Here is a 24141-nt window from a genome sequence, read left to right on the forward strand (position 1 = left end):
TTTCAACACTACTTGTATTTGATTAATCATTTTCCTGACCTCATAAACCCTTCTTATTTGCATTTGTTTATACTCATCGCTTGTCTCATGGCTTCTGCACACTGACTTTATTGAGTAGAGCTTATGTTTTTTTTTTTTGTATTTGCACAGAAATTTCAAAAAAGAAAAAAAAGTGATGAGTCCAAATTGGTTGAACTTTCACTGCTGGTGACAGTGCACTTTCTAGGAGCCTCTTAAAGATTGCTGGCCACTTTCATTGGCCACTGATGGGCCAGGCATCTCCTCTGATCCAGCTATGATGAAGGCTGCTTCAAAAGATATTGGTTTATTACCTTAGGATCTCTCAGTGAGGTTTCCCCTCTACGGCCTGAGACATGGAAGACACGCTGCCAAATTTGAACGCACCTTGGATCACTTCAGTGAAATCTGCAAATATTCAGCACCTAGAAAAGGGCCTGGACCATAGTAAGTGCACAATATGAATAAAATTACCTTACTAAACCAAATTTGGAAGCATTGTACACACTTTTAACTTCATGCTACATGTGACACATTTTGATCCTAAATCAATTTTGTAGTCTTACTTGAAATGTCCCAACCTACATAAGAAAAACTTCAAATATTGTTATGTCATTGGTTCCCAGCAGACCACACTGCATTTCAACTACTCAGGTTTAGGTCAAATAGTTAATATTATTACAAGTTCCTTAAATTTTATTAAACTGTCTACCAAAAAAAAAAAAAAAAAAAAAAAAAAAAAGAAATGGAACTAGCTTTTTATTTTTGAGGTGTTGAATACTCTAGACTGAATGCATTTCACTATTTCTTCTCCTCTATAAAACTGGTCATTTGATTCTAAATTTGCTTCAGATACTCTATTCTATGCTTAGATGGTTTTTCTCATAATCAAAATTGTTATGACCTGATTGCCCATGAAAAAAAGCCTTTTCTAAGATTCTTTAACCTTGCATGCAATGTTTTGATCTCCTCTATAAATTTTCCTATTATGTAGGCATGCCACTGTAAAAACTAACTGGGCAATAAGTATAATTTCAAACATAGGTAGGAACTTTATTGCGCTTGCCTTGTATTTGACTAAAATGCGAAATGTTGGAAAAAAGTGCAATTACATATTATTTTTCAGTTCCAAGTGAATGGTTTTGTCTCATTTTCAACTGGGTAAATTCTCATTCATTTTAAGGTCTTTCTTAAAAGTGTCATGTCGACTCTGTTGCTGTCTGCCTTACTCATTTCCATTACATTATTTCCCTTTTCAACCTCTGCTTGACATTCATAGTGAATATCCACAAAATCATTTGCCTCTCCAGTCAACAATTTGACCCTCCAGTTGCTGCACTTCCTTTATTCTTTGAGTAAGCTATTTTAAAAGGAGAACAACGTCATGGACTCAAGGACTCAGAGAGCTTCCTATTTTTCTTCAGCACAAATACAAATGTAATAATGCACTAAGAAATACATTAGTACACAGACCTAACAAGTGTGTTAATACACACATTCTCAGCAGCTTGCATCAGTAAAGAACATTTTGAAGGGTATTATCAGCGAACTGGACACAAAATATATTAAAGCACTGATGAGCATAAACTCTATACCCCACAATAGAGGGAAATAGATTAAAGCTGAGGAACTATTTGGAGGGCTCTAACCTGTATGAAAACAGAACTTGGTCTGTTTGGCCTTTCTGATTAGGGAGGAAGCATCAGACGTTCGCCAACACTCTCTACAACATTCCTAGAACTTGACAAAATTCTATTCTTAACATGACATAGATTAAACTCTGTCATTGTTATTAATACACCTGATGAACATGTATTTCCTGAAACCCTGAAGCAGAGACAAGTCTTTTGCTGTTTACAGATCACCTCAAACCAAGTGGGAACAATCGGTATCATGGCTGATTTATCATTGTCCTACGTTTTTGCAGAATACAAAATGTGATGATGAAGAGGATATTCTTCAAAACATCAGATTCTTCGTATTTTTCAAAACAGACTTTGGATGACAGAACCTATTGAACGACCGAAACGTAAATAGAGCATTGCATTAAATAGGGCATGGGTTGCCGTTTTGATAGGCGTGTCCCTGGGTAACGGGTTTTTATAACGAATACAGCATAGAGGCGAGCACATGGTAACACATACATACACACAGTACCTTCATTTTTTAAAATGTATGGGGGAAGCTACTGTTTTTAATCTCCGATTGTTTTGATGGCCAGAATTTCAAAATTTACTCACCAAGACAGCTAGCACAAATGCCTCAGCAAGATTTTTAAGTTGGGCCAACTCCTGACTCCTTTGCAGACTTCCTCACATTTCCTCATGTTTGGTGCCTGTGCTTCCACTCTGACTTCTGAGGCTCCTCAGTGAGTGATGGATGGTACTTTCATTTATGCCTGCTTGAGAGTAAGAAATGAGTCCTTGATTTCAAAATGTCCTTAAATAGGTTGCTGCGTAACTGATTTTTACCTTTTTTCAGTATAAGCGACCTTCTGATTGACTGAAATATTATTCGGACTTACAACAGATTAGGACATACAGACATCAAAATGACATTTTGTGTATGCATCAGAAGGTTCAAATCATTAGCTAAATTGTACTCTTAACTTAGTGGCCATGGTCTTGAAGGTCAGTTTAAGTTCTCTGGAGTCCTGTTTCTCAGTATGTACACCGGGAATTAAAATAGTGTGTCCCACAGAGATTTTTATTGGAAAAGGGTTGAGAAGAGACAAAAGCCATGTAAATATACAGTGATTTGATCTTCGTTTTTCACCGAGTCTCAAGAAACACTGTGACTTCTGAACATGGTTTGGTTTAACATCAACGATATTGATTTCTTTCCTCTGAATCAACAGAAAGCTACACAAAAGACTAGGCTACTGGGCCGTTTGCAGGCTAAGTAGGCTGTCTCCTCAGCCTCCTGAGGACTTAATCTTTTTGTGAGACCCAAGGGCTTTATTACACTTTGATAATAAAAATCATGCACGATTCATTAAGAATATAGACAAGGCTTTATGTTATATTTATTTATTTTCCAGCTTGTACAAACTGGATGTAGAAGCATAAACATAGTACATTTCTACCATCTTCAACAAAAATATAACCAATATGTACAATTATTGTATTAAAAATACAAAAGGGATACAGACTCCACCAATGTCTTTCTAAAAGACATACAGGTACAAGTAGTATCAAAAGTATGAGGAAATCACCAGTTAATTGTACATTCTGCACTTGACATCACAGAGCGAACTGAGATTAGCAGTCCTATGTTCTACAATTACTTAATGCTTAGATAACATTTGTGCAACTTGTGGTAGAGCTAGGTTTCTGTCTTTCTATATGCACATGAGGTCCATAGCCTATATAATAAAACTGGCAAATAATGCATATTACATGTAAAATTACAAATGCATAATTGACAATGTAATATATAAGCAAGTAGACAAATGCCATGATACAGAAGAGAATTATTAAATAAAGCACTGACATTGTTTGATACAGTGAAAAAAACACTGCAATTCGACTTTTAAAATTTGAAGCTATTTACGTTTATCTACTGATCAATATGATCAGCTGAATTTAATGGAAAAAAAATCCAAGACCAGCAGTTCCTCACATTTGAGTACTACTCGGATTGGCAGCCTTCACTTTTCCGGAGTCTGTGCAAAAACAACACAAAAATAGAGTGGAGGGGTCATTTCAGTCATTATAGGGTTAATAGCAGCTGTGAGCAGGTGGTTGCTACACTTAGGCCTTCTCTGTCCATAGAGCCACTTAGCGCCAGTTGGCGGTTAGTCTTTGGTGACTAACCCACCTTGCAAAGGCTGGCATACCTAACCAGGTTTTTGATCTTTTATCACGTCAATGGCTTGTTTAGTCCCTAATGCCAATTCAATAAAGGGAGGCTGTCTTGAAAGAGCAGTATTAACAGCTGGCATTAGCTTCAACATCCCAAGCTGCTTTCACTGCAATGCTATCCAGTTATAAATGTTTCTCTTTAAAAAACAAACACAAAAAAAATCCCTAAAACTAAATTAACAAAAAAAATCAAAGAAACATAACTTAAAAAAAATGGGGTTTGCCATCCATCTCAATGGAGCAGGACACGCCCTCAAGTGACACTGTCCTACACTCCATAAGGCTCAGACAAAGGACACAAAAGTCCTAGTTCCCTCCCCTGGCCATGTGCAAACAGTTTTATAGAAGAACCCCACCCACTGGGGAAGGCGTGGATGGGGTGTCTTGGTATCTAAGTAATTGGCTAACATTTTATACTTCTCCAAGTTAGGGCACTTCACGGGTGAGGCCAGAAGGACATGGGAAGACAGGGTCGCAAGCCAGGTCTTCCCCTCTTCTTGGTGTGACCACACCCTGTCCGGCATATTTGGTTTTTTTTAGAAACCCAGGCTGGCAACCCTACTTAAAGGTTCAAAATAATACTGTAATCATTAAATGGATATAACATTTACTCTCTGAACACAATCTTTAAACTCATTTAAAAAAAAAAAGGGGGGGGGGAGAACATTGTAAACAAGTGGACAAGCACTGTACTCAAAGGATTTCATTGTTTTTCTTCATCTTCCTTGGTGGGTTAAAGGCCCCGTGAAGTTCAATGGCTAGCGTTTCTCATCATCCCAATGAGACCAAGTGCTAGGACTGGATGGAAATCGAAAAGGAAGATTTAAAAAAAATCCTTCCAGGCTTTGAGAAGTGCAGCCAGAGTGAATCATCTTGTCGTGATGATCTTGGAATTTGGAATGATACTGTGACGTGGCAGGCAGCAACAGCGGGAACGTGAAGATTGCTGCGCTGTGCATTTCAAGCAACAAAGTCTGAAAAGTGCCAGGGCGATTTCTTCACAGTATTTCACATGCAAAGGGGAAAGGAAGAAGGGGAGAAGAAGCCCCATGCTGCTTTTAAGGCAGGGAAGGAGGCAAACTGGTCCACCATCCTCAGAAGGTGAGTTCCAAGGCTCCAATGCTGTGTTGTCCTTGGAGGTGGCTCACGCTGGATCCAGAAAAGCCTGTGCCTCAAACAGCAGATACTTGTTCATCTTCTGCAAACACAAACCAGGAGAGGAAAAAAGAAAATCAATGAGCAAGAATTCGTTTCATGTGCTTAGACAGAATATGTTCACTGATGTGCTAAATAAAAACATACCATGGCTATTCTTTTTAGTATACTTCACTTAAAATCCCTGTCTCCTTTTCTAGGTAACGATCAATAATAATAAAAAAAATTTAAAACTAAAGTATATCTGATGCATATCTTTAAATATACATACACTACAAAAATAGATACACTGTGTATTTATTGATTGGAAAGTTAATTCATTGAAAAAAGATATAAAACAGCATGTGATTTTTATTTTTTATAATAGAGTTACATACACATGAAGAAGTCTGGGATATGTACAAAATGTTCATAGTGGTTATCTGCCCAGTGGCAGGATTGTAAGTAATTTTCATTTTTGTGTTTTCTTTTTTTTGTAATGATTATTTGTGTACTAAAACATGTTAAAAATCGAAACTTAAAAAAAGAAAAGGGGTGGGGGGCATATCTCCCTCCTCATCCTCATTCTAGCGTAGCCAGGTAGGTATATAAAAGGCAGGCAAAAAAAAGTCATAGAGAAATGTATTTCTCTACCAGGCTTTCGCTTGGACCTCATTAGAAGTCCAACTATAATATTTCCACAGAGCTCTGAGAATTAGGAAAGAAATCCAGCCACCTGCACACCAGGACAAGTGACCACTTCTGCAATCTCTGGTATTTCTTAAGCCATTTAGAAAACAAACACACAAACACAAACAACTCACACAATGAAAGCAGTCAAAAGCTTGAACCCCAAATTTGGAACTCTGCATAGAAAACGTTCTTTGTGTGTAGTACATGGCTAGAGACACAGGTGATGGCAGTGTTAAGAAAACAGAAACGCCTTGGCAAGCGTACAGGCAGCATGAGCGGACACATCTAACGTTAGGGTTTTAAGAAGGCGTATGTACCGTCCTCCTCGGCGGAAAACCCTTGAGACTGATAGGGGGTGAGGCGCGGGTCGCACTCGTTGGGTTTGTGCCACTGCGGCTTGTTCCCCGGCCGGCCGCTCGCAGGAAGCGTGTGCGGCTGCTGCGCGGGGGCAGGCCCGGCCGTGTCGGCGGGGCGGGCGACCATCCGCGATCGCTGCAGCGCCACGTTGTAGTCCGGAGGTTTCCTCGTTGGATGGGCAGCCCCTTCGGGGAAGTCAGTGATGGGGATTCCGATGTAGCCTGGAGGGGTGGGCGGGGGCTCTCGATACCTGCCCTCCTTTCGCGCTGCAGTGAAGACAAATGAACGAGCCGTTAAAAATGCCGTCGAAGAATATTTCATGCCACGCCATGTGCCTGCAAACCTATCGAATAATCATTACGACAGCACGTACAGTGTAATAGCAAATGTGATTTTGTGTGGTCTGGGACAGAGGTGGGGGATGACAGGCGGGGGAACGGATGCTAACCGAAGCGAGTATTCTCAACAGGTCTCTCGGTGTGGCGAAAATTATTTTAAACAAACTTTTAACACTTGTCTTACTTGTCTTAATAAAATAGTAATAAGGTTAACATAGAATCCTCGGGTTTACTGGAAAGATTAAGCAAAGGGAGATCATAAAAGGTACCCAGTACTATGCCCGGAGCATGCTAGTAGTTAGCCTGGTAAAAGTGGCATACTCGCCAGCCCCAAGGACAAGGCAGGCTATTCCCTCTTTGCTGGGCATTTACCCTTATCAGGCAGGAATCAATTCCACGTTACTTCCGGTCTTGGGCCTCACTTCAGAAAACAGTGAATCAAAATAAATTTGAAAAAGTAGTTTAAAAAAAAATGCAAATCTAAAAACTCCAAAACTACATGTAAGGTATGTATTTTTCTTAAAAAATCCTTTTATTAATGTTCATGACCTAGAACATGAAATTTGTAAACGTAAGTAAAATCAACGTTTTATTTTCTTGAAGTTTCTAGACTGAACCGTTCGGAACTAAAAATCATTCTTCTATCCTCTGCAGTAAAAAAAGTCTGAGTATTAGCTGGTTAAAAGAAAGTGCTTTAAAATTTGCAACCAAAGAATAGGTATTAACTGTCATCTCCTTGTTCATCTTGAAAGGATATTAAATTGGACACCCATCCATGACTATTTACATGGTAAAATGACTACAATTTCCCTACTAATCAAAGCGATGTCTGTAATGATTATACTCCAGAACTTCTCACTCTATCTCCTTGAATTTGTTCCCACACTTCAATTATACAGACGTTAAATACGCCATAGAAAACACACCCTGGTAGGACTGAGGGGACATGAGAAGCTTCACAACAGACAGCGTAGCAAAGCAACAGCATCTATCACACACTTAATCAGTTACTATCTGGGCGCTGTTCTAAATGCTTCTCAGAGAACTCCTCTAATCCTCACACCAGCTGAGCTGTATTAGTAGAAATTGTTAAACTCATTTTACAGATGAGGAAACAGACATAGTTCCATTCCTTGCTCAAGGCCACAAAGCTAGGAAAGTGGCAAAACAGTGATTGCAACTCCAAGCTGCCTGACTACTATGTAAGCTTTATGTTTTCTCTGAGCACTCTTTGCCTTGTTCCATAACGTACAGAGAAAATCTGTTTAGCGCAGAAACAATTTCTCTGTGTAACAAAAATCAACAGAAGATGGTTAAATATGAAAAGTATAAAGTTTTAAGTACAATTCAGGGGAACAAAATAGAATAATAAAATATTTCAAAGTTTCAACTAAACAAATTCTTCTTCTACAATGTCCATCCTTCCCGATAATTTTCAGCTAAAAAGATCAATACGAGACCAGAAAATATCCATAATGACAACCTACTGATCCTGATAGCTAAGATGTATTGAATGTATACTATGTTGGAAAGTATTTACATGTACCTGACCAGAGAACTGGGCTCTTAACCACTATTCATTTCAAGCCCTATACAGCAATGGGGTGAGGGGGGAAGAGGACAAAATGAGGAAAAGAACCACAAACACATGATTTTTACTTTTGAAATAAATTAGATGAAAGCCATGAGCCAGACATGCCAAAGTCTCCAATCAGCTTACCGATAAGTCCCTTTGCAGTAGTCGATGTCACAGCTATGTGGGCAGGCATGGGAACAGGTTTGGTTTCTTCTGTGGTCACAGATGGTATGCTGCTGCTTTCAGCTTCAATGGAAACATCTTTCCCTCCCCTTCGCTTTATTGTGCCTGTGTCACCTTCTGAGTCTTCTCCCCAGTAGCCTGTGGAAGAGGCCCAGCTTGCCCGGGATTGGGCTTGTTCAAGACTCTCTCTACTTTGATTTTGCCTGTTATATTTTGTGCTATGATCAGAAAACATAATTTGGTCCATATGGCTGCTTGAGGCCCATCCACTTGCAGGATCCCCTGAATAATCAAAGTGAGTGTGCCCGAACGGAAGTGTTTCCCAGCTTCTCTGGTGCTGGATGGTCTGTATATTATCATGGGAACCACTTGAGCATGAGGTCCAGCTCCCACGGCCACTGTCGGCAGCATCGAGTGAAGCCCGATCCCCCTGGTCTTGGGAAAGCTCCTCTGTGCTTGGAGAAGAGATTACTGTAGCTGTGGCATATAAGCCCCGACTCTCAGACGTTGGTGCGTAGGACCTAAGTGGTCAAAAGAAATGAAAAGGAAAAAGCGAGACTGTTAACTAACAAACCTATGATAAAACCAAAATACTTCTTCCTAGAAAGGTGGCTTTCTTTCATCCCAGGGAAAGGATGAAAGTACCACCGAACTGCATTCTAGTGGCCAACTCTGCCACTTCCAATTTTCTCACCCTGTCGTGTCATTACCATAAAATAAAGAGGGGGGAAAAACCCCAATTACTTGCTTATACTAAAGGACCATGTTCCTTACAAGGCTCAATGTAATCTGATTATTTCACAGACAGTCCATACAAAAGAACCGAGGTACATCCTAAAGACACCCTCTGCCTTCAGCACAGAACAACTCACTGTACTCCCATCAAGAAGAATACACCGAACTCGACAAGCACAACAAAAATAGCATGGGAGAAAAGTTCTTAGGCGCTGTGTAAAATAAATAGAAATATACATCTAGAAAAAAGGACTCATTCTTAAAAGATGGAAGAAAGAATGAAAAAGAACACTAACGAAAAGGCACCTACCCTAAGCTGTACTGGTCAGGTTCAATCATGGTCCGCCTTTCCGTCCTGCCCACACCCAGGTTTGTTTCCACGATGCTGACAGAATGCCGCTGACGCCTCTCGTCATGCAGCGAGACTGGCACTGAGTCGAAGGAAGAATTGCTGACGATACTGGATCGTGAAGAAATTTCACTGTGACCAGAATCTGAAAAATTATCCACAGTACCACTGGGAGCCAACGTATAGCCTGCATGGGAAATACAAGTATGTTAATTAGATGCTATATGTTTATCACATATAACCAAAGTCTACCAAATAGAAGCAAAAGCAAAATGAAGGCCAAAGGTATCACCATTGAAGTGGGGGGAAAAACCTTTTACTTGTGGAGAGCAGGTAACTGAGATAAAGATCATTTACTCAAATGAAGCTTAACTTGCTTAATGAAAGTTTAGCGAGGAAAAAAGGAAACACTGTTAGGCGAGCCAGGAAATGATGCAGAAATCATGGCACTGCTCCACTATTCTTAGCTACCTTCAATACAAATTGTGCTATTATTAGTTTATAGAAAAGAAACGATGAAGAGTAACTGTGATCAGATTTAAAAGAATATTTTCTTTCAAACTCAAACCAAGTCAGTAATCTCATTTCCAACTGTTTTTATGGCACAGAATGATTCAACTGGAAATATGTATTATACTTGTAATTTTAAGTGGACATATAAGAATAAGAAATAAAAACTGAAGAAAATATCTTTGGATTTCTGCCATTTGGTTTTTCTAACATTAATAATATAGTGGACAAATTGTATAAAAGCCATTTGTTTTGAAGGATGTAATGTTACAAAATCTGTTTTCTCCTTAGACCATCATTTTAAAATGTCTAAACGGATATCCATTTTTGACCTGAAGGACCCTTAACTCCTTTGTTGCTAAAAATAATTTTGAAAATCACAAAGGCAAAGGCTTATTTTGATATTTTTAAAGAAAAAAACATCCAAATCTTCTTTCTTAGTACTCATTTTCTTTTTACATTACTAAGGATCTCATGTTAGTTAGAATATTGATTTTATATGATTATATATATGCAATGCAAATTTTTCAATGCACCTTACCTAATAAAAATGTTAAATCTGTAGCACCTAATTGTTGCTAATTTACTCTCTAAAGAGTACTTCCCCATCCTTTTAGTAAATTGTTAATTCCTGATTTATTTTTTAAAGGTTGCACAGGTCTTGATAAGATTTAATGTCTTCACCTATGAAGTGTCTTTTAATAAACCATACTACAAGTTCTGACCGACAAGATTTAAAGCCTTCCCTGAACAGTCTGCTCAAGAAAATATCTCTAGAGAAAAGAATCACTCAGATGGAGCCCTTGACATTTAGAGGAATTCTCCCATTTTCCTTAACTAATGAGATGATTCCTCTCTTTCCCACCCCGTTTTTGGTTCTATAAACCCCACCTATCCCACAGGTCCGTGGTGCATTGTTATTCTTGTTACTGTTCTCACTTCCAAGAGAAGAGGAGGAACTGGTTAAGTCCAATTGCCCGGAGCCAAAAGATCTCAGTTGATTGCCACTGCCACCTGACAACAGGATGAGAGAAGAATTTAGATATATCCATTTACAAGGACAGTAGAGACCGACACCCACACAAAATGCAGGTGTCTGAAATATCTAAAAAGTAAAACAGAAGAGGTATATGTTGCTTCAGTGAAATCTCACAATTTATTAATCTTTTTGGCCTTCCTCTAGGGAAAACTGTCTTAGCATTCATCATTGGCTTACACCCATTCAATTAAAGGGCAGGAAAAGAAAGTAACCTGGAGGGTTAAGTGGCAGAAAATTATCTACTATTTTACTATAAGAAGGTATCAACATAGGGAGGAAAGTTTGAATGCCTAAAATTTAATCTCTTTAAAAATAAAACAAGGTAGCAACAAAAAAGGTAAATCAAGACCCATGTTAATACAATGAAAAAATAAATCAGGAAGGTATTAGTTTTTCTTATGTTTCTAAAGCTCCCTACTCTGTAACTGATGTTGTATTATCATATTTAGTTAGAACAGCTTTCAGAGTAAAAATAATTATTTCCACACTTACAATAAATAAAAAACTTAAAGGTACTTTTTAAAAAGCCGTATACATTCATAAGTTTAACACTATTTACTACAAGTATAATATTTTAAAAATGCCAAAATTCTTCCAAATTTATAAACTGAGAGGGAAAAAAAAACATCGATTGTTATATATTAGATCATTTTAAATGACTCTGTAACATCAAAAATGATGTAATAGGTAACTCTGCAATTTATTATAGCTGAAATATATAGATTGCTATAAAGGGAAACAGTAAGTAATTTAGCTTTACCTTTCCTTGGAGAACTTTGTGGAGAAGTGGGAGGAGAAGAAAGCTGTGAAGACGCATTTGATATCGTATCTTCTGCTTGTTTCTTATGACGCTCCAGACTTCCTTCTTCAGACAAAGAAAGAATTTTCTTTAAAGCTTGTGGAGAGTTTATGCCTATAAGAGAAAGAAAATAACTTAAATGTGTATTTTCAAGACTGAAAAGAAATAGCATTAATAACTAAAAAACTTTTTTTTGTATTAAGATTTAATATTACATTTAGTTTCAATGCATTTACAATTTGTACTCTTCACAGTATAGACCAGGGGTGTCCAAACTTTTTTCAATGTTTTTCGCCAAGGGCCATATGCGGTAAAATACACAAACAGCCAGGCCACTCACTCGACGTCCGTATTGCCTCACCTGGTTTATTTAAGTAAACTAAATATATTTTTGGAATTTGCTGCGGGCCAATAAAAAATGGATTGTGGGCCGCAGTTGGCCCGCGGGCCACAGTTTGGACACCCCTGGTATAGACAGTAAGCTTATAGAAGACACAAGATACCTGCAATTTGTTTCTGACTGATATCTGCCAGAGTACTCAGCATCTCTGAATTAATATTTTATATTACGTGACTTTAAATGTTTGTTTTTAATTATCATAAGAAGGCACATGATCATGAGTATTACATCCTCATTTATAAAGTCCTAAAAATATTTTGAGAGATATTCTCTCTGGGAAAGTGGGAGATAGTTTTATATAGTATCTACGTTTGGGCTAATAGGCTGCATTTTGCTAAAAGAAAGACTAAGTAACTTTGATATAAGATGTTCAGTGTAGAAGAGGAAACAGAAGTCAGACTGCATGGGACATAGTGGTCAAGAAACATGCTATTCAGTTTCTTTGTGATGGGGGAGCAACACAAATATTTGAAAGGGGAAATGTCAAGTAAAGGTATTGTTTTCTCTTTTCCTTTAGGCCCAACAAATGGGACACTTGCTGATCAGTAGGAACCAGCAAAGATAGAGTATATGAAGGATGTACTATAAAACTCTGGCTCAAATCATAAGGACCGGGTGTAACTGGGCAGGAACTACCTTAGTTATCAATACACTATTTTATCTAAATAAACTCTTTGCTACCAGTTTTTTAAAAAATTTCTTTCCTTTTAGTAACAGTGTTTCCTTTCACATATAGGTAGAAAAACACCAGTACCTTTTATGAAAAATAATTTTGTTTTATCATTTACACAAAGAAACAAAACTAGGAGATCTATTACTTTTAACAGAAAGGATGACGCATGGTTTGGCTCCTTAACATCCAGGAATTAATTGTATGACCCTCACCACACCCCACCCCAAGTTACAGTATCAGGGATTCAATAAATAAGAATTCACCTCCAGACAAATCATTTCACTTAAAAATAGTCTGCCTAAATCCCAGTAATTCATTGATCATAAGGTAAAACTACTTTAAATAATGTACATGGACAAAGCAATTTCTGTACTCATTTAAAATTAAATACAGAAAAGCATCATCCCCTCCATTTCATGCCCCCCAGCCCCCACCATGACAAATGAGCATGATTAAATGAGATGCTTTATACGTTCAGTCCTTTCCACCGGCAAAGTCAACGTTAACTTGCTGAACATTAATGCTTTGTTAAGAGGGAGCAAATCAGCGGGGAGACTCGGGAACATTAGATGAAGTTATTTTATCCAAGCGAAGCATTTTTTCCTAATCTGAAAAGCATGACCAGGAAATAGCACCAAGAGAGGATGTGAATTTAATCACCTACCAAAGGGTGGGAGATCCTTCACCGGCACTTTCTTTCGTGAAGGATAAAGGGACACGGCAGGAACCTGCAGCCCTTGGCTGACTCTATGGGGTGGCTGCGGTTGTGAAGGCTGCGGCTGCGACTGCGCTTTCTGCTGTGACCCTGCCCTTGGAGCCACCGGGGAGGTCTCGGTTTTGACAGGCTTTTTGTCACCAGGATTCTTCGGTACTGATCACGGTTTGGTTTGAAAATAGAACAAGAAATGTAAGACGTTAGTAGCTACATACCAGATCCTTTTAGCTCCCCACGCACGTTTTCTGCAGTAAGAATACTACATACAACGTTTCTCCTTGTTCCTGTTGCCTACACAAAGGACAGGGATGGGGGCAGGAGGTGAACCCTCGTGACCGAAAATATTCAAGGCGTGACAGGACACAGATATTTACTTCATTAAACTAGCTGTCTCAGAAGATGATTATACTATTAAATACCACATTAAAAATAAAAACAGAAAAATGTGCATAGTTTGATATATTATGTGTAAATATATATACATATATATATATACATATATATATATATATGAAACCCACAAGTATATGATTAAAAACTACAAAGGAAAATTGTTAGGAATTATTTTTCTAAAATGGTGTCCAAAATTCCTTGACATATATGAGCTTAGTTTTTATTTAATAAATGGTATTAACTGCAATCTTTTTAGTATCAAATTCTGTGTCCTATGAGGTAGAATTATCTAATTTAGCTCTAATACTACCTAATACAGCCAATACTACTTGAGTATTACACTGAGTGTATAATTCCATGGCAGAGAGAAGGCAAATCAATTGACTAGGACAATTAAATGCTGTATATATAGCATATCAGTGTTAAAATCAACTCAGTGACATATGCATACTTCCTCTATTTTACACATAAAGAAGCTAAGGATTTGGGAGCTCAAGTACCTTGCCTAAGGTGACACTGCTAGGATAACGAACAAACAGGACTGGAACTCAGACCAATCTGACTTCAGAGGACAAGCTCTTCTTCATCATGACACAAGAGCCTTTACCGTGTCCTGGATAACTCTAAATAACTTGAGTTTCCTCCAGTCATCTATCTAACATTACATTCTACATATAAAAGACCCAAATTGTGTCCTAAATGGAAAATACCCCTGTCTTACAGATTCAGATGCAATAAAGAGAAAACTGCCCCCATTTCTAGCCTGGCCAAATGTTTAAAGTCTGGGAAGCTACATATTAGGCTGAGCTGTGGTTCCCCGTGTGGCAGAAGTACTGCTTTACGTGGCGGACGCACTGCATACGGGGTGCTGTCTGGGCTGAGGGAATGACAGGCAGTCAGTACACCTAGTTCTGTGCTGCTCTGACCTGGTGGACGCCTCACCCCTCTCAGCTGGCCCATTACTTTGCAAGTATCTGTGTGAAACAAGTAGGGATATGAATGGGAGCTGCATCCACCTAGGTGTCCTCTGCCTGCCTACGGGCTGTGTGGGGACGAAACCAACACCAAAGTCATCCTAAATAAGTCTGCGGTGCCATCCTCCCCACACTCGCCCAGCTGCACATGAGGCCTAGCCTCGGACAGGGCTGCATGGTCTTCAACAGCCCTCTTCAAGGGGAAAGCTGGTGGGTCTCAAGATGTTATTCCCCCTCTGTGCTAAGCCGTGTTTTGTCACCGCCCGCACCACTGTCTAGGAAACAGGTCTGCATTCCCATCAGATTCTGCAGCCGCCGTAAGGAAAGACTCACATGTGTTGGTTGCCGGCTCACACTGCAGTGATAACGTCTGAAGACTCTCCTCATCCATTTCTAGCTCCAAATTGGACAGGTACTGCTTCACTTTCCGAGCCATTTGGGCATCTTCATAAAGCTTTTTGGCATTGAGAAAGGAACTACGGCGTACCCGCTTTTTATGACCACCTGTCTGAGCAACATCTAGCACTGTTGCATTTGTACTACCCTGGCTGAGAGACCTGGAAGATGGAAAGGTAGATAGATATGCAGCTCACTCTAGCATGGGATTACTGCATTTGAAACGTGCCAAGACTTATATAAATATTCTATGTTCAAAACGTCACATGCTTCATTCTGGTAAGTAAACTGCTACACAAAGTAATATAGAATAATGCAATTTTCTTAAAGTTAAAAAAGAATCCTACATACATACCTATATATGTCTGGCATCTGTTCTGCTCTAACTAGGAAATTTTACTTTTCACATCTATAGAGCATTCAAGGCAGTCCCCTCTCACAGAAGCCAGCAAATAATAGTAATTATACATAAAAGCTCATGCAAGAATACAGTTACAATTAGGACTTACATTAAATTTACTTCTCCAAAAGAGGATGTTTTACACAGATTAAAAAAAAATAGCTACAATGTTTACAATTGTTTTCTTATTCCTTGGGTTAAATGTAGTGAGTTTCTAAAGTAATATGGTCAAACTGTTAATAAAATGGACATGCAAATGTAAACATTTATGTATAGAAACTAGCACATGAATTGTTAAGAATTATTTTCAAAAAGAATTGGTTTATAGAATGAAAACAGTAGTTAGTTGAGCTGTAAAAAATTTCGTTTTAACACCTAGGGGCACACCTTTTACATTACATTTATATTGACTTCTCAAATATCTGTGCAATCGTATTTAAATTGCACAATTTTCCTTCCTCCCCTCACCCCACTTTAGGCTTTTCTCATTTTAAAACACAGAAATATTATTAAAATAAAATCTTTCTGAAAGCTGAGAAGCATGCCTGACCTACAGGTCCCCAGACCAATCATCAATCATTTCACAGCTCTCATGGATCATGACCTCAAAAGCAAAAGCCCCAACAGATTAAACTTGAAGTCAGTTTGTCAACTGAAATTCTGCTAGAGCAAGAGGGTTAAGAAAAAAAATGCAAAAATGCAAAGCTTCAGAAAACATAGCAGGTAAGAAAACAATGCAATGAGCAGAATAAGAACTGTGTGTGGGTCTGCAACGTCTCCAGCACTTACCCTAAACTCCTCCATTTCTTCTTCCTGTAAGTGAGAGCCATGGAGATTGAAGCATGGGTGTAGAAAGAGAGACAGAAAGATCACAAGCTCAGAAAGAAAGGACTAGACTTTTGGATAAGCAGTACAAGAAGCCCACAAACATTAAACTGCATAATCACCTCACACACACAACTTTACCAGAAATATTTATGTGGCTCAAAAGACAAATACATTTACTTTTTTTTGTTGTTCTAAAAGACTGACTCCTATTTTCTCCTTCACTGGACTGACCATTTTTTACTATACTGATAGCTAAATCCATTGTGTGCATATTGAAAAAATACCGTTTGGGTTATTTACATATTTTAGTTCATACCACCAATTATGGGTTTTAGCTCTACAAGTCAGTGTTCTGAAAAATAAGGAACAAATAATTGTGCCTCATGTTAAGTGAAGGACAAATGTCTGAAGGACAAACTGTTTTCGGTGACAGTTAACGGTGCTCTTGATGCAGAATAAGACATTTATTCCAAATTAGAGCTCAATGGAGATTCTCTGTATGACCTAACACAATTTCTGCCATGCTACATATATAAACATCCACAACTCTCTAATTTATTAGGAAGCTTTAAACTCAACCTTCTCTAAACCCATATGTGCTACTGAAGAGGACACACTCACCGAGTCCTGAACATGAGGGCAGGGTCCATGTTAACTGAAGCCATTCGGCCAACATGACGAATTTCTTTTGCGATCATCCTTAGCTTCTCAAAATTGACCAGCCCATCAACTTTTGAGTCATTTCCTATAATTGGCAAAGAAGAAAAAGGGTTTCATGTGGCACTTATTTTATGTTTCCACAAGTGAAGGTAGAAATCCTCTCCTTTATATTTACCTTCGTGAAGGAATGTGAGATCCTTCTTGATAACGGGGAATAAAGGGATTATGGGAGGTTGTAAGTTTTGACTATTGAGGACATTGCGATATTTTGCCATGTTTCTGGAAGGATCAAACAGGTCTTGGAGATCTTGAAATAGCTTTTCGTATTTATTGGGAAGTTTTTCCCAGGTGGTTCGCAACCTTGCTACTGGTGCCAGGTTTAGGCCACTGAGAGGAAAAAATGGAAAAATGATATAAAATTAAATGACTCAACCTTATGAAATGAGGGAAGTAAAATAGTACATTGTAGATTGATTAACATATTAACACCTGTGTATATGCTGCATAGAGTCAAAAGAAATTTACAGAAAGAGTCAAAAGAAACTATTATATTAATAATTCTAGGGAACAACAATGGAAGATGGAAGTAGGGTCAGGATCAAGAGGTTTTAGTTTTACTCTTCTTCCCGTTATACTCTCCCAATTTGTTTACTACGACCAAAACCACTAGAATGTAAGTATCATGAGCGTTTCGTTGCTTTGTCTCCATACATAGAGTGGTGCTTGGCACATAGCAGCCTGGCCAAATATTTTATAGTAATAAAATAAAACAAAAGTCATAATAGTAATGAGAATATAATCAAACTCCTAGACAGAGGAAATGACCAATTTAATAATCACCATCAACATCAATTTAGCTCATCGTTTCAGCTTATATTTCCTTCCAGCCATAATCTAAGAGCTTACAAGGGAAGAAAATTAACATTTACTGGGCATCTTCTTTGTGCTGGCTGATGGAACCCCACACTCATTACAGTGGTTCCCCCTTATCCATGGTTCCACTTTCTGTGGTTTCAGTTACTTGCAGTCAACTCCAGTACGAAAATAGTCAATGGGAAATTCCAGAAAATAAACAATTCATAGTGTGCCATTCTGAGTAGAATGATAAATCTCACGTCTTCCCACACCATTGCTCTGGGACGTGAATTACCCCTTTCTCCAGTGTGTCTGTGCGGTATGCGCTCCTCACCCATTAGTCACTTAGTAGCCACGTAGGTTCGTCACAGTGTTGCAGTGTTTGTGTTCAAGTAACTTACTTTACTTAAAAATGGCCCCAAAGCCATTCACTAACTTTTATTACAGTATATTGTTATAATTGTTCTATTTTATTATTAGTTGTTGTCAATTTCTTACTGTGCCTAATTTTAAATTAAACTTTATCATAGGTATGTATGTATAAGAAACAGCATAGTATATATTAGGGTTCGGTACCATCTGTGGTTTCAGGCATCCATTGGGAGTCTTGGAACGTATACCCCATGGGTAAGGGGGACTACTATATATCATTTAACCTACTTTAATCTACAGAGTTTTAACAATATAACTCTGGCATATTGTTATTTTAAAGAGTAATAAACTGATGGTCAGAGAAGTTCAAATAATTTGTCCAAGGTAATAGAGCTTAAAAAAAAAAAAAAAGTGGTTGACTATAAATTTTTCTGGGCTCCAAATCAGCATACAAGAGATTTTAAGTTAAAGATTAGATTGGGATTCAGAGAAGAAGAATTGTTTAATAGGATTCAATTAAAAACGACGATACACACTTACACAAATTATATGGTGTTCCTGGATTGGAACACATTTTTTAACCTGTAAAATGAACTGCATCTTAACACAAATATGCTCTTACCTGATGATTGCAAACATTGAGTTAAAATTCTTGCATTCCCTGCAGTGCAGTGCTATCTTGATGAAATGCTTAATGATCTTCATCCTCTTCAGCTGGTTCGTCTCTCTCAGAATTTCAGATGCTACCCAGAACGTTTCCTGGTTAATGACTTCTTCAAATTTCTTCAGGTTGGCACAGCTGGTTTTTGATTTGAGTTTAAATAAATCATCTATATATTCAGTAGGTTCGATGTTGCGGAAGAGTTCAAAATTGCGCATTGAGAGCTGAGTGGCAACTTCAACAGTGCTGAGCTGCAGTAGAGAAATCTGACTCTCTCTCAACAACTCCTGAGCATCTTCATCTGAACAAAGGGTTTCTGTTTCCATGTTGTTTTTCAAGTAATATCTAAAAAAAACCCCACAGAATTCAAAGCCTAAGCGAGTCTCATGATATTCCTAGAAAGAAGAATGCTACTTTTTATAGAATGTTTGAGAGAACAGTGAATCCAAGGATGGAAGAATTTTTTGACTACCGAGAATGCAGCTACTAAGTTCGACACCAGATCACAGAACCACCTATCCAGAAGTCACTGATGGAAACTAACACATCACATGGAATTTTACGTATACCAGTTGTAATTCCTTTTTCTCCTGTCCTTCCCTGTTTTCTTGATACTTCACTTTTTTGTTGTTAAAAATGACAGAAAATAGCTACGTTAAAATTTTCAGTTTAAATAAGGAACTAGGCTCTGAGGAGGAAGCAGGAGAGATCAGACACAGGTCATCATTCTCCTTTTCCCAGAGAGAATCTGTGACTATTGATGGGTTCAAGTTGGAACAATCCAATGTGACTTTACACGAGGCTTTCGCTCCCATTCTGCCTGCCCGGTGTCCTAACAAGCAAGCCTGAGAAGTGAATGCTGGCACATTGAGGGGGCACTAAAAACATTCAGGTCACAGAACCCTTGTTTTGAACAAGTTCTTAACTCTTTCACTGCATTGATTTCAAGTTTTTTTGTTTTTTTTTCCAAAATGTGTCAAAAATCCACAATAAATAAAAACTTGATATTTTGACTATTTTATGCATTTAATAACATTTTGAGCTGCTTTGTACATAAATGACATTATATATATATATATATTTTAAATTTTTGTTGTATGGTAATAAATTTACCATTATGTTGAATTTTAGCAAAAAATACTCAAACCATACTAAGTGACATCAATTAGATTTAAGTATAGATAAATTAGAATCTAATGGGATTGATGACAGAAACGAAATTATTACAAAACGTTACAAACTATGGCATACAAAACATCTTTGATGTGGACAGTGCAAGCCACAGGAAAACACATCCAAGCATCGCAGCAAAAGAGTTAAGAGGTTCCTTGTGAAGGTCGAAATTTCCAGTGTGCATTTACTGTGATAAAGCAATTCTTGGTGAAGGAGAGAAAAACCTCAATCTGCAGGGTTACTCACTCATTTAAAAAACCCTTTGAAAATGTTCATCTCTTAGACCTTGATGTGGGCTTGAAACAGGAAAGCGGGGGCGGGGGGTGGTAAACAAATCCAAAAAGATAGGTTTTGTATACCTTCCACTGAGCTGTATCCTATCGGCAAGTTTGGAAAGCTGATCTGGAAGTCTTCTTTGTTTGATCACTCCCTCAGGTGTGACAGAGACCTCACAGAGTGAGTACTGATCGGGGGTGGCAGTCACAGCAAACTCCCTGATGGCCTGAATGACCACTTCCTTCGCTGTGGTGTCCTTGCTGATCATGATATATCGGCTTTGCTGATCAGCCTTAAAAACCCTTAGCACTTGATCTGGCAAGTCTGCAGGAAAGAAAAGCTATACGTTAAGCAGAAAGGAGTTTAATATATGGGAATACAGTTAAGTGCAGTCATCGGAAAAAACCTCTGTAGAAAAGATAATACTAAACTTTTACCTCTCCCTTACTATATACAGCTCTTTTCCAGAGATTCAGTCAACATACTGACGAGTTACAAGAACACCTTTTCCCCTACAGATCACTGAATGAGCTACAGACAAAGGCAAACACATCGACACACACCAGTGGCCCACAAGATCGTTGGGTTAGTAGCAAAAACTGAAAAATGTAAATCCAAAGTTCATCTTTATTATATTGAAAAGCCCATTAAGCTGACCTAAAATATGCCTTTTACTGTTTATTTAATATGACCTAGTAATGCCTGCATGGTATGTTATCCTCATTCTGTAAAAGAGAACGCAAGTTCAGGAGATTGACTTGCCTATAGTAGTTCAAAATATTCCCAAGAATAAAAAAGAACGAGTTCCAACTGCTTGAAATGGAAGGTCCGCCCTGACTCTGAGCATCTGATTAATCCATGCCAAACCAAGAGAGATACGCTACAGCATTACCATTGAGTCACAGGAGAAGGATTATGAAGATAAAACAAAAGGAGGATGGGTAATGCTCACCAGGGGTGGTGCTGAAGTCTAAAATGCGATGATGAGACTGCAATAAATCAGGATTACTGGATGATAAGGTTCCACTGACGGGCAATGCAGTCGGGATGTGCTTTGTCTGCCTTAGTCCTACTATGCTGTCATCTTGAGACTGACCAATCCCAATATCACTGAACAAAGAAGAAAATTAGAAAATAATCAACAAGTTAAAAAGTTTCAACTCATCCATTTATAATAGACACAGACCATAAACAAACCCAATTTCATAAAACTCGCAGTTAACGCAAAAATATCATTAATAAATTTGGTTAAAAATTGCAAAAGCAATTATTGCTTAAGTGTATCCAACTCAATTTATTTTGCTGTTTTGTAAATGTACAGTATGTTTCTCTGAAACCTATGTCTTTTTAACAAGACAAACCATAACAAATATTAGTAGTTTCTCCATACAGAAATATATCCAAGAAAGGATAAGCTCTAGTTACTGATGGAAATAGATTTAAGAAAAAGCACATTAAAGAAAAAAAGAATGCATTTTGTTGAATTGAATGGATGGCTTCTGCATCACAATGATAAATTCTTTTATAATCTGATCTTTGAGAACTGAAGAAATTGAGAAAACGAATAGTGGAAAAAAAAATCCAAACTCCCAATTTCATTCTCCAATATTTCAGAAAAATAAATGAAATCACTATGGAGTCAAATGCAAATAAACCCTGACACAGACATTATTTCTTAATTATACAGAGCATAAAAATCAGTGATGCACGGTGACATTTCTTAGCATTAAAGAAGAGGCAATGGAAATCCAATGACTCACTTTCACTTTTAATTCTCTACTCAAAATTTCTAGTTATACATTTAAGTTCCCAGAAAAATACTGCATATTATGGGTAGTTACAAACTCATTTCCATTTATAAAAAGCCTGTTACTGTGGACAACTCTTGAAACATGATTGAATAATATATTAAAACTTATTTCCAGATTTGAAGGGTCAACGGTTTCCAAAACAAAACATCAAATTAGAACAATATGCATGTACACCCACAAAACAACTAGATCATAAGCAAATGGTTAGAATTCTGTCTAGTTTCTATAAATACCTTGAAACAAGAGGAAAGAAAATTATACTCAGGTTGGAATGTAAACCAAGGTGTCATAAATAAAATTAAGGCATTTAGCGCCAGTTAGTTTTTCAGACATTAGAGTTTGATGATAATTCCAACTATTTTTAATGGCTATGGTAAAAAGAGATCTAGCAGCATCCTTTCTCTTTATTTTTTGGGGAAATGGAAATTATAAAAGAAAAAAGCAAGGACAAGAGTTTTCTTTTAAAGTCAAAACAAAAATTAAAGATTTTAGTATAAATGCTTCCAAATTTACAGGTAAGTCCATGACAAAAAAAGAAAAAAATTCCATTTAAGCACACACTCGCACAGGCATGCATATAAAGAAAGACTAAAAGTATTAACGTCCTGTGAAACATTAAAACCTTCACATTATTAGAATTTTATTTTTCAACCATATAAACCAGTCTTTACTGCCAAAAATATTAGATGTAGTTCATGACATGAGACTACTATGGGCTCAGGTCAAAGATGTACCGTGTTTCCCCGAAAAGACCTACCCGGACAATCAGCTCAACGTGTGTTCTGGAGCAAAAATTAATATAAAACCCGGTCTTATAATAAGACCAGGTATAATAAAATATAACATAACATAACATAACACTGGGTCTTACAGTAATTTTTGATCCAAAAGACAAATTAGAGCTTATTGTCCAGCTAGGTCTTATTTTTGGGGAAACAGTAACTGCTCGGGCCACTCCTGGCACAAACGACCATCAATGCTAGTATACTCCAGGCACACCCAAAAAGAGCTGCCTTCTTAAGAAATGTTTCTCTACAACATTTTAACACCTAACATGATCTAATTCTCTGCTCTGGCCACTATCTCTGTTATCCACAGACATGGAGACACTCTTGGATTGAAATTACTTTATAATGAAGACTTAATTCAGAAATTTCCATCTCTGAATACATCCGCTTACTGTTTGACCTCTCCAACTCTCTCATTGTTACTAAAATTGTTTATTGGCCTTTGTTGATTTTATAGTCTATTGACTTAATCCCTCTTTTCTCTGGGTCATCAGTCTCTCCCTACTTACCTGACAACTAGATCTGAATTCTACAATCCTCTTGCCTCACCCATTTTCTCCCTCCTCTATTCACATCACTCTATCAGGCCTACCCTTGCCGATTTCCCATCATTCAGCATCTTAGCTTCTGTAAAACTGATAATGTTCGAGAGTATTCTAGAAGATTTCTCTGATTGAATAGTTTAGTGACTTTGTAAAAAAAAAAAAGTCTTCATAAACACTTGCTGATTTCTGAGAAGTCTTAGTAAATTTATTAAATCAAATCTATCATACCAAAGAATAGATTCTACAGTTTACTGAGCCCACTTTTAAATATAATTATTATTTTTTTGAACTTTTTTATTGATTTAAGTGTGTTTTTCCAGAACCCATCAGCTCCAAGTCAAGTAGTTGTTTCAATCTAGTTGTGGAGGGCGCAGCTCACAGTGGCCCATGTGGGGATCGAACCGACAACCTTGTTATTAAGAGCACTGTGCTCTAACCAACTGAGCTAACTGGCCACACCCAAAATATAATTATTTTTTAATTTGAATTGCACTGCATATATGAATTATTTCAAACAATTTTCATAAAGTACATAAATGTCACACATTTTCCTAATTATAAACAAGGTGTTTTAAATTCAGTGTTTTAAAATCAACACATCTAAATATTATGTTTCTTTTCCCTTCT

The 24141-nt window shown here is 37.6% G+C and overlaps 1 protein-coding gene across 20 annotated transcripts in view; it reads right to left on the reverse strand.

Annotated features, from left to right (window-relative positions):
* Positions 1-3031: 3031 nt before the first annotated feature.
* RAPGEF2 (Rap guanine nucleotide exchange factor 2) overlaps positions 3032-24141 on the reverse strand; it is a 214743-nt gene continuing 193633 nt past the window's right edge. For 10 of the 20 annotated variants that reach the window (XM_019733141.3, XM_019733140.3, XM_088792553.1 and 7 more), the window contains 14 exons: positions 21323-21480; positions 20454-20694; positions 18883-19266; positions 17209-17420; positions 16995-17118; positions 16335-16358; positions 15083-15306; positions 13332-13538; positions 11556-11708; positions 10648-10770; positions 9208-9433; positions 8124-8683; positions 6026-6331; positions 3032-5079 (listed from right to left, as the gene is read on the reverse strand). In XM_019733141.3, coding sequence (XP_019588700.3) covers positions 5054-5079; positions 6026-6331; positions 8124-8683; positions 9208-9433; positions 10648-10770; positions 11556-11708; positions 13332-13538; positions 15083-15306; positions 16335-16358; positions 16995-17118; positions 17209-17420; positions 18883-19266; positions 20454-20694; positions 21323-21480 — 2968 coding nt within the window. In that variant the 3' untranslated portion in view covers positions 3032-5053. The remainder of the gene's footprint in view (positions 5080-6025; positions 6332-8123; positions 8684-9207; positions 9434-10647; positions 10771-11555; positions 11709-13331; positions 13539-15082; positions 15307-16334; positions 16359-16994; positions 17119-17208; positions 17421-18882; positions 19267-20453; positions 20695-21322; positions 21481-24141) is intronic. The other 10 variants (XM_019733145.3, XM_019733144.3, XM_088792557.1 and 7 more) reach the window with 4 other exon arrangements.

This window comes from Rhinolophus sinicus, chromosome 15 (genome assembly GCF_057876585.1).
Source record: "Rhinolophus sinicus isolate RSI-liver-muscle chromosome 15, RSI-T2T, whole genome shotgun sequence".
In the NCBI taxonomy this organism is placed as follows: Eukaryota; Metazoa; Chordata; class Mammalia; order Chiroptera; family Rhinolophidae; genus Rhinolophus; species Rhinolophus sinicus.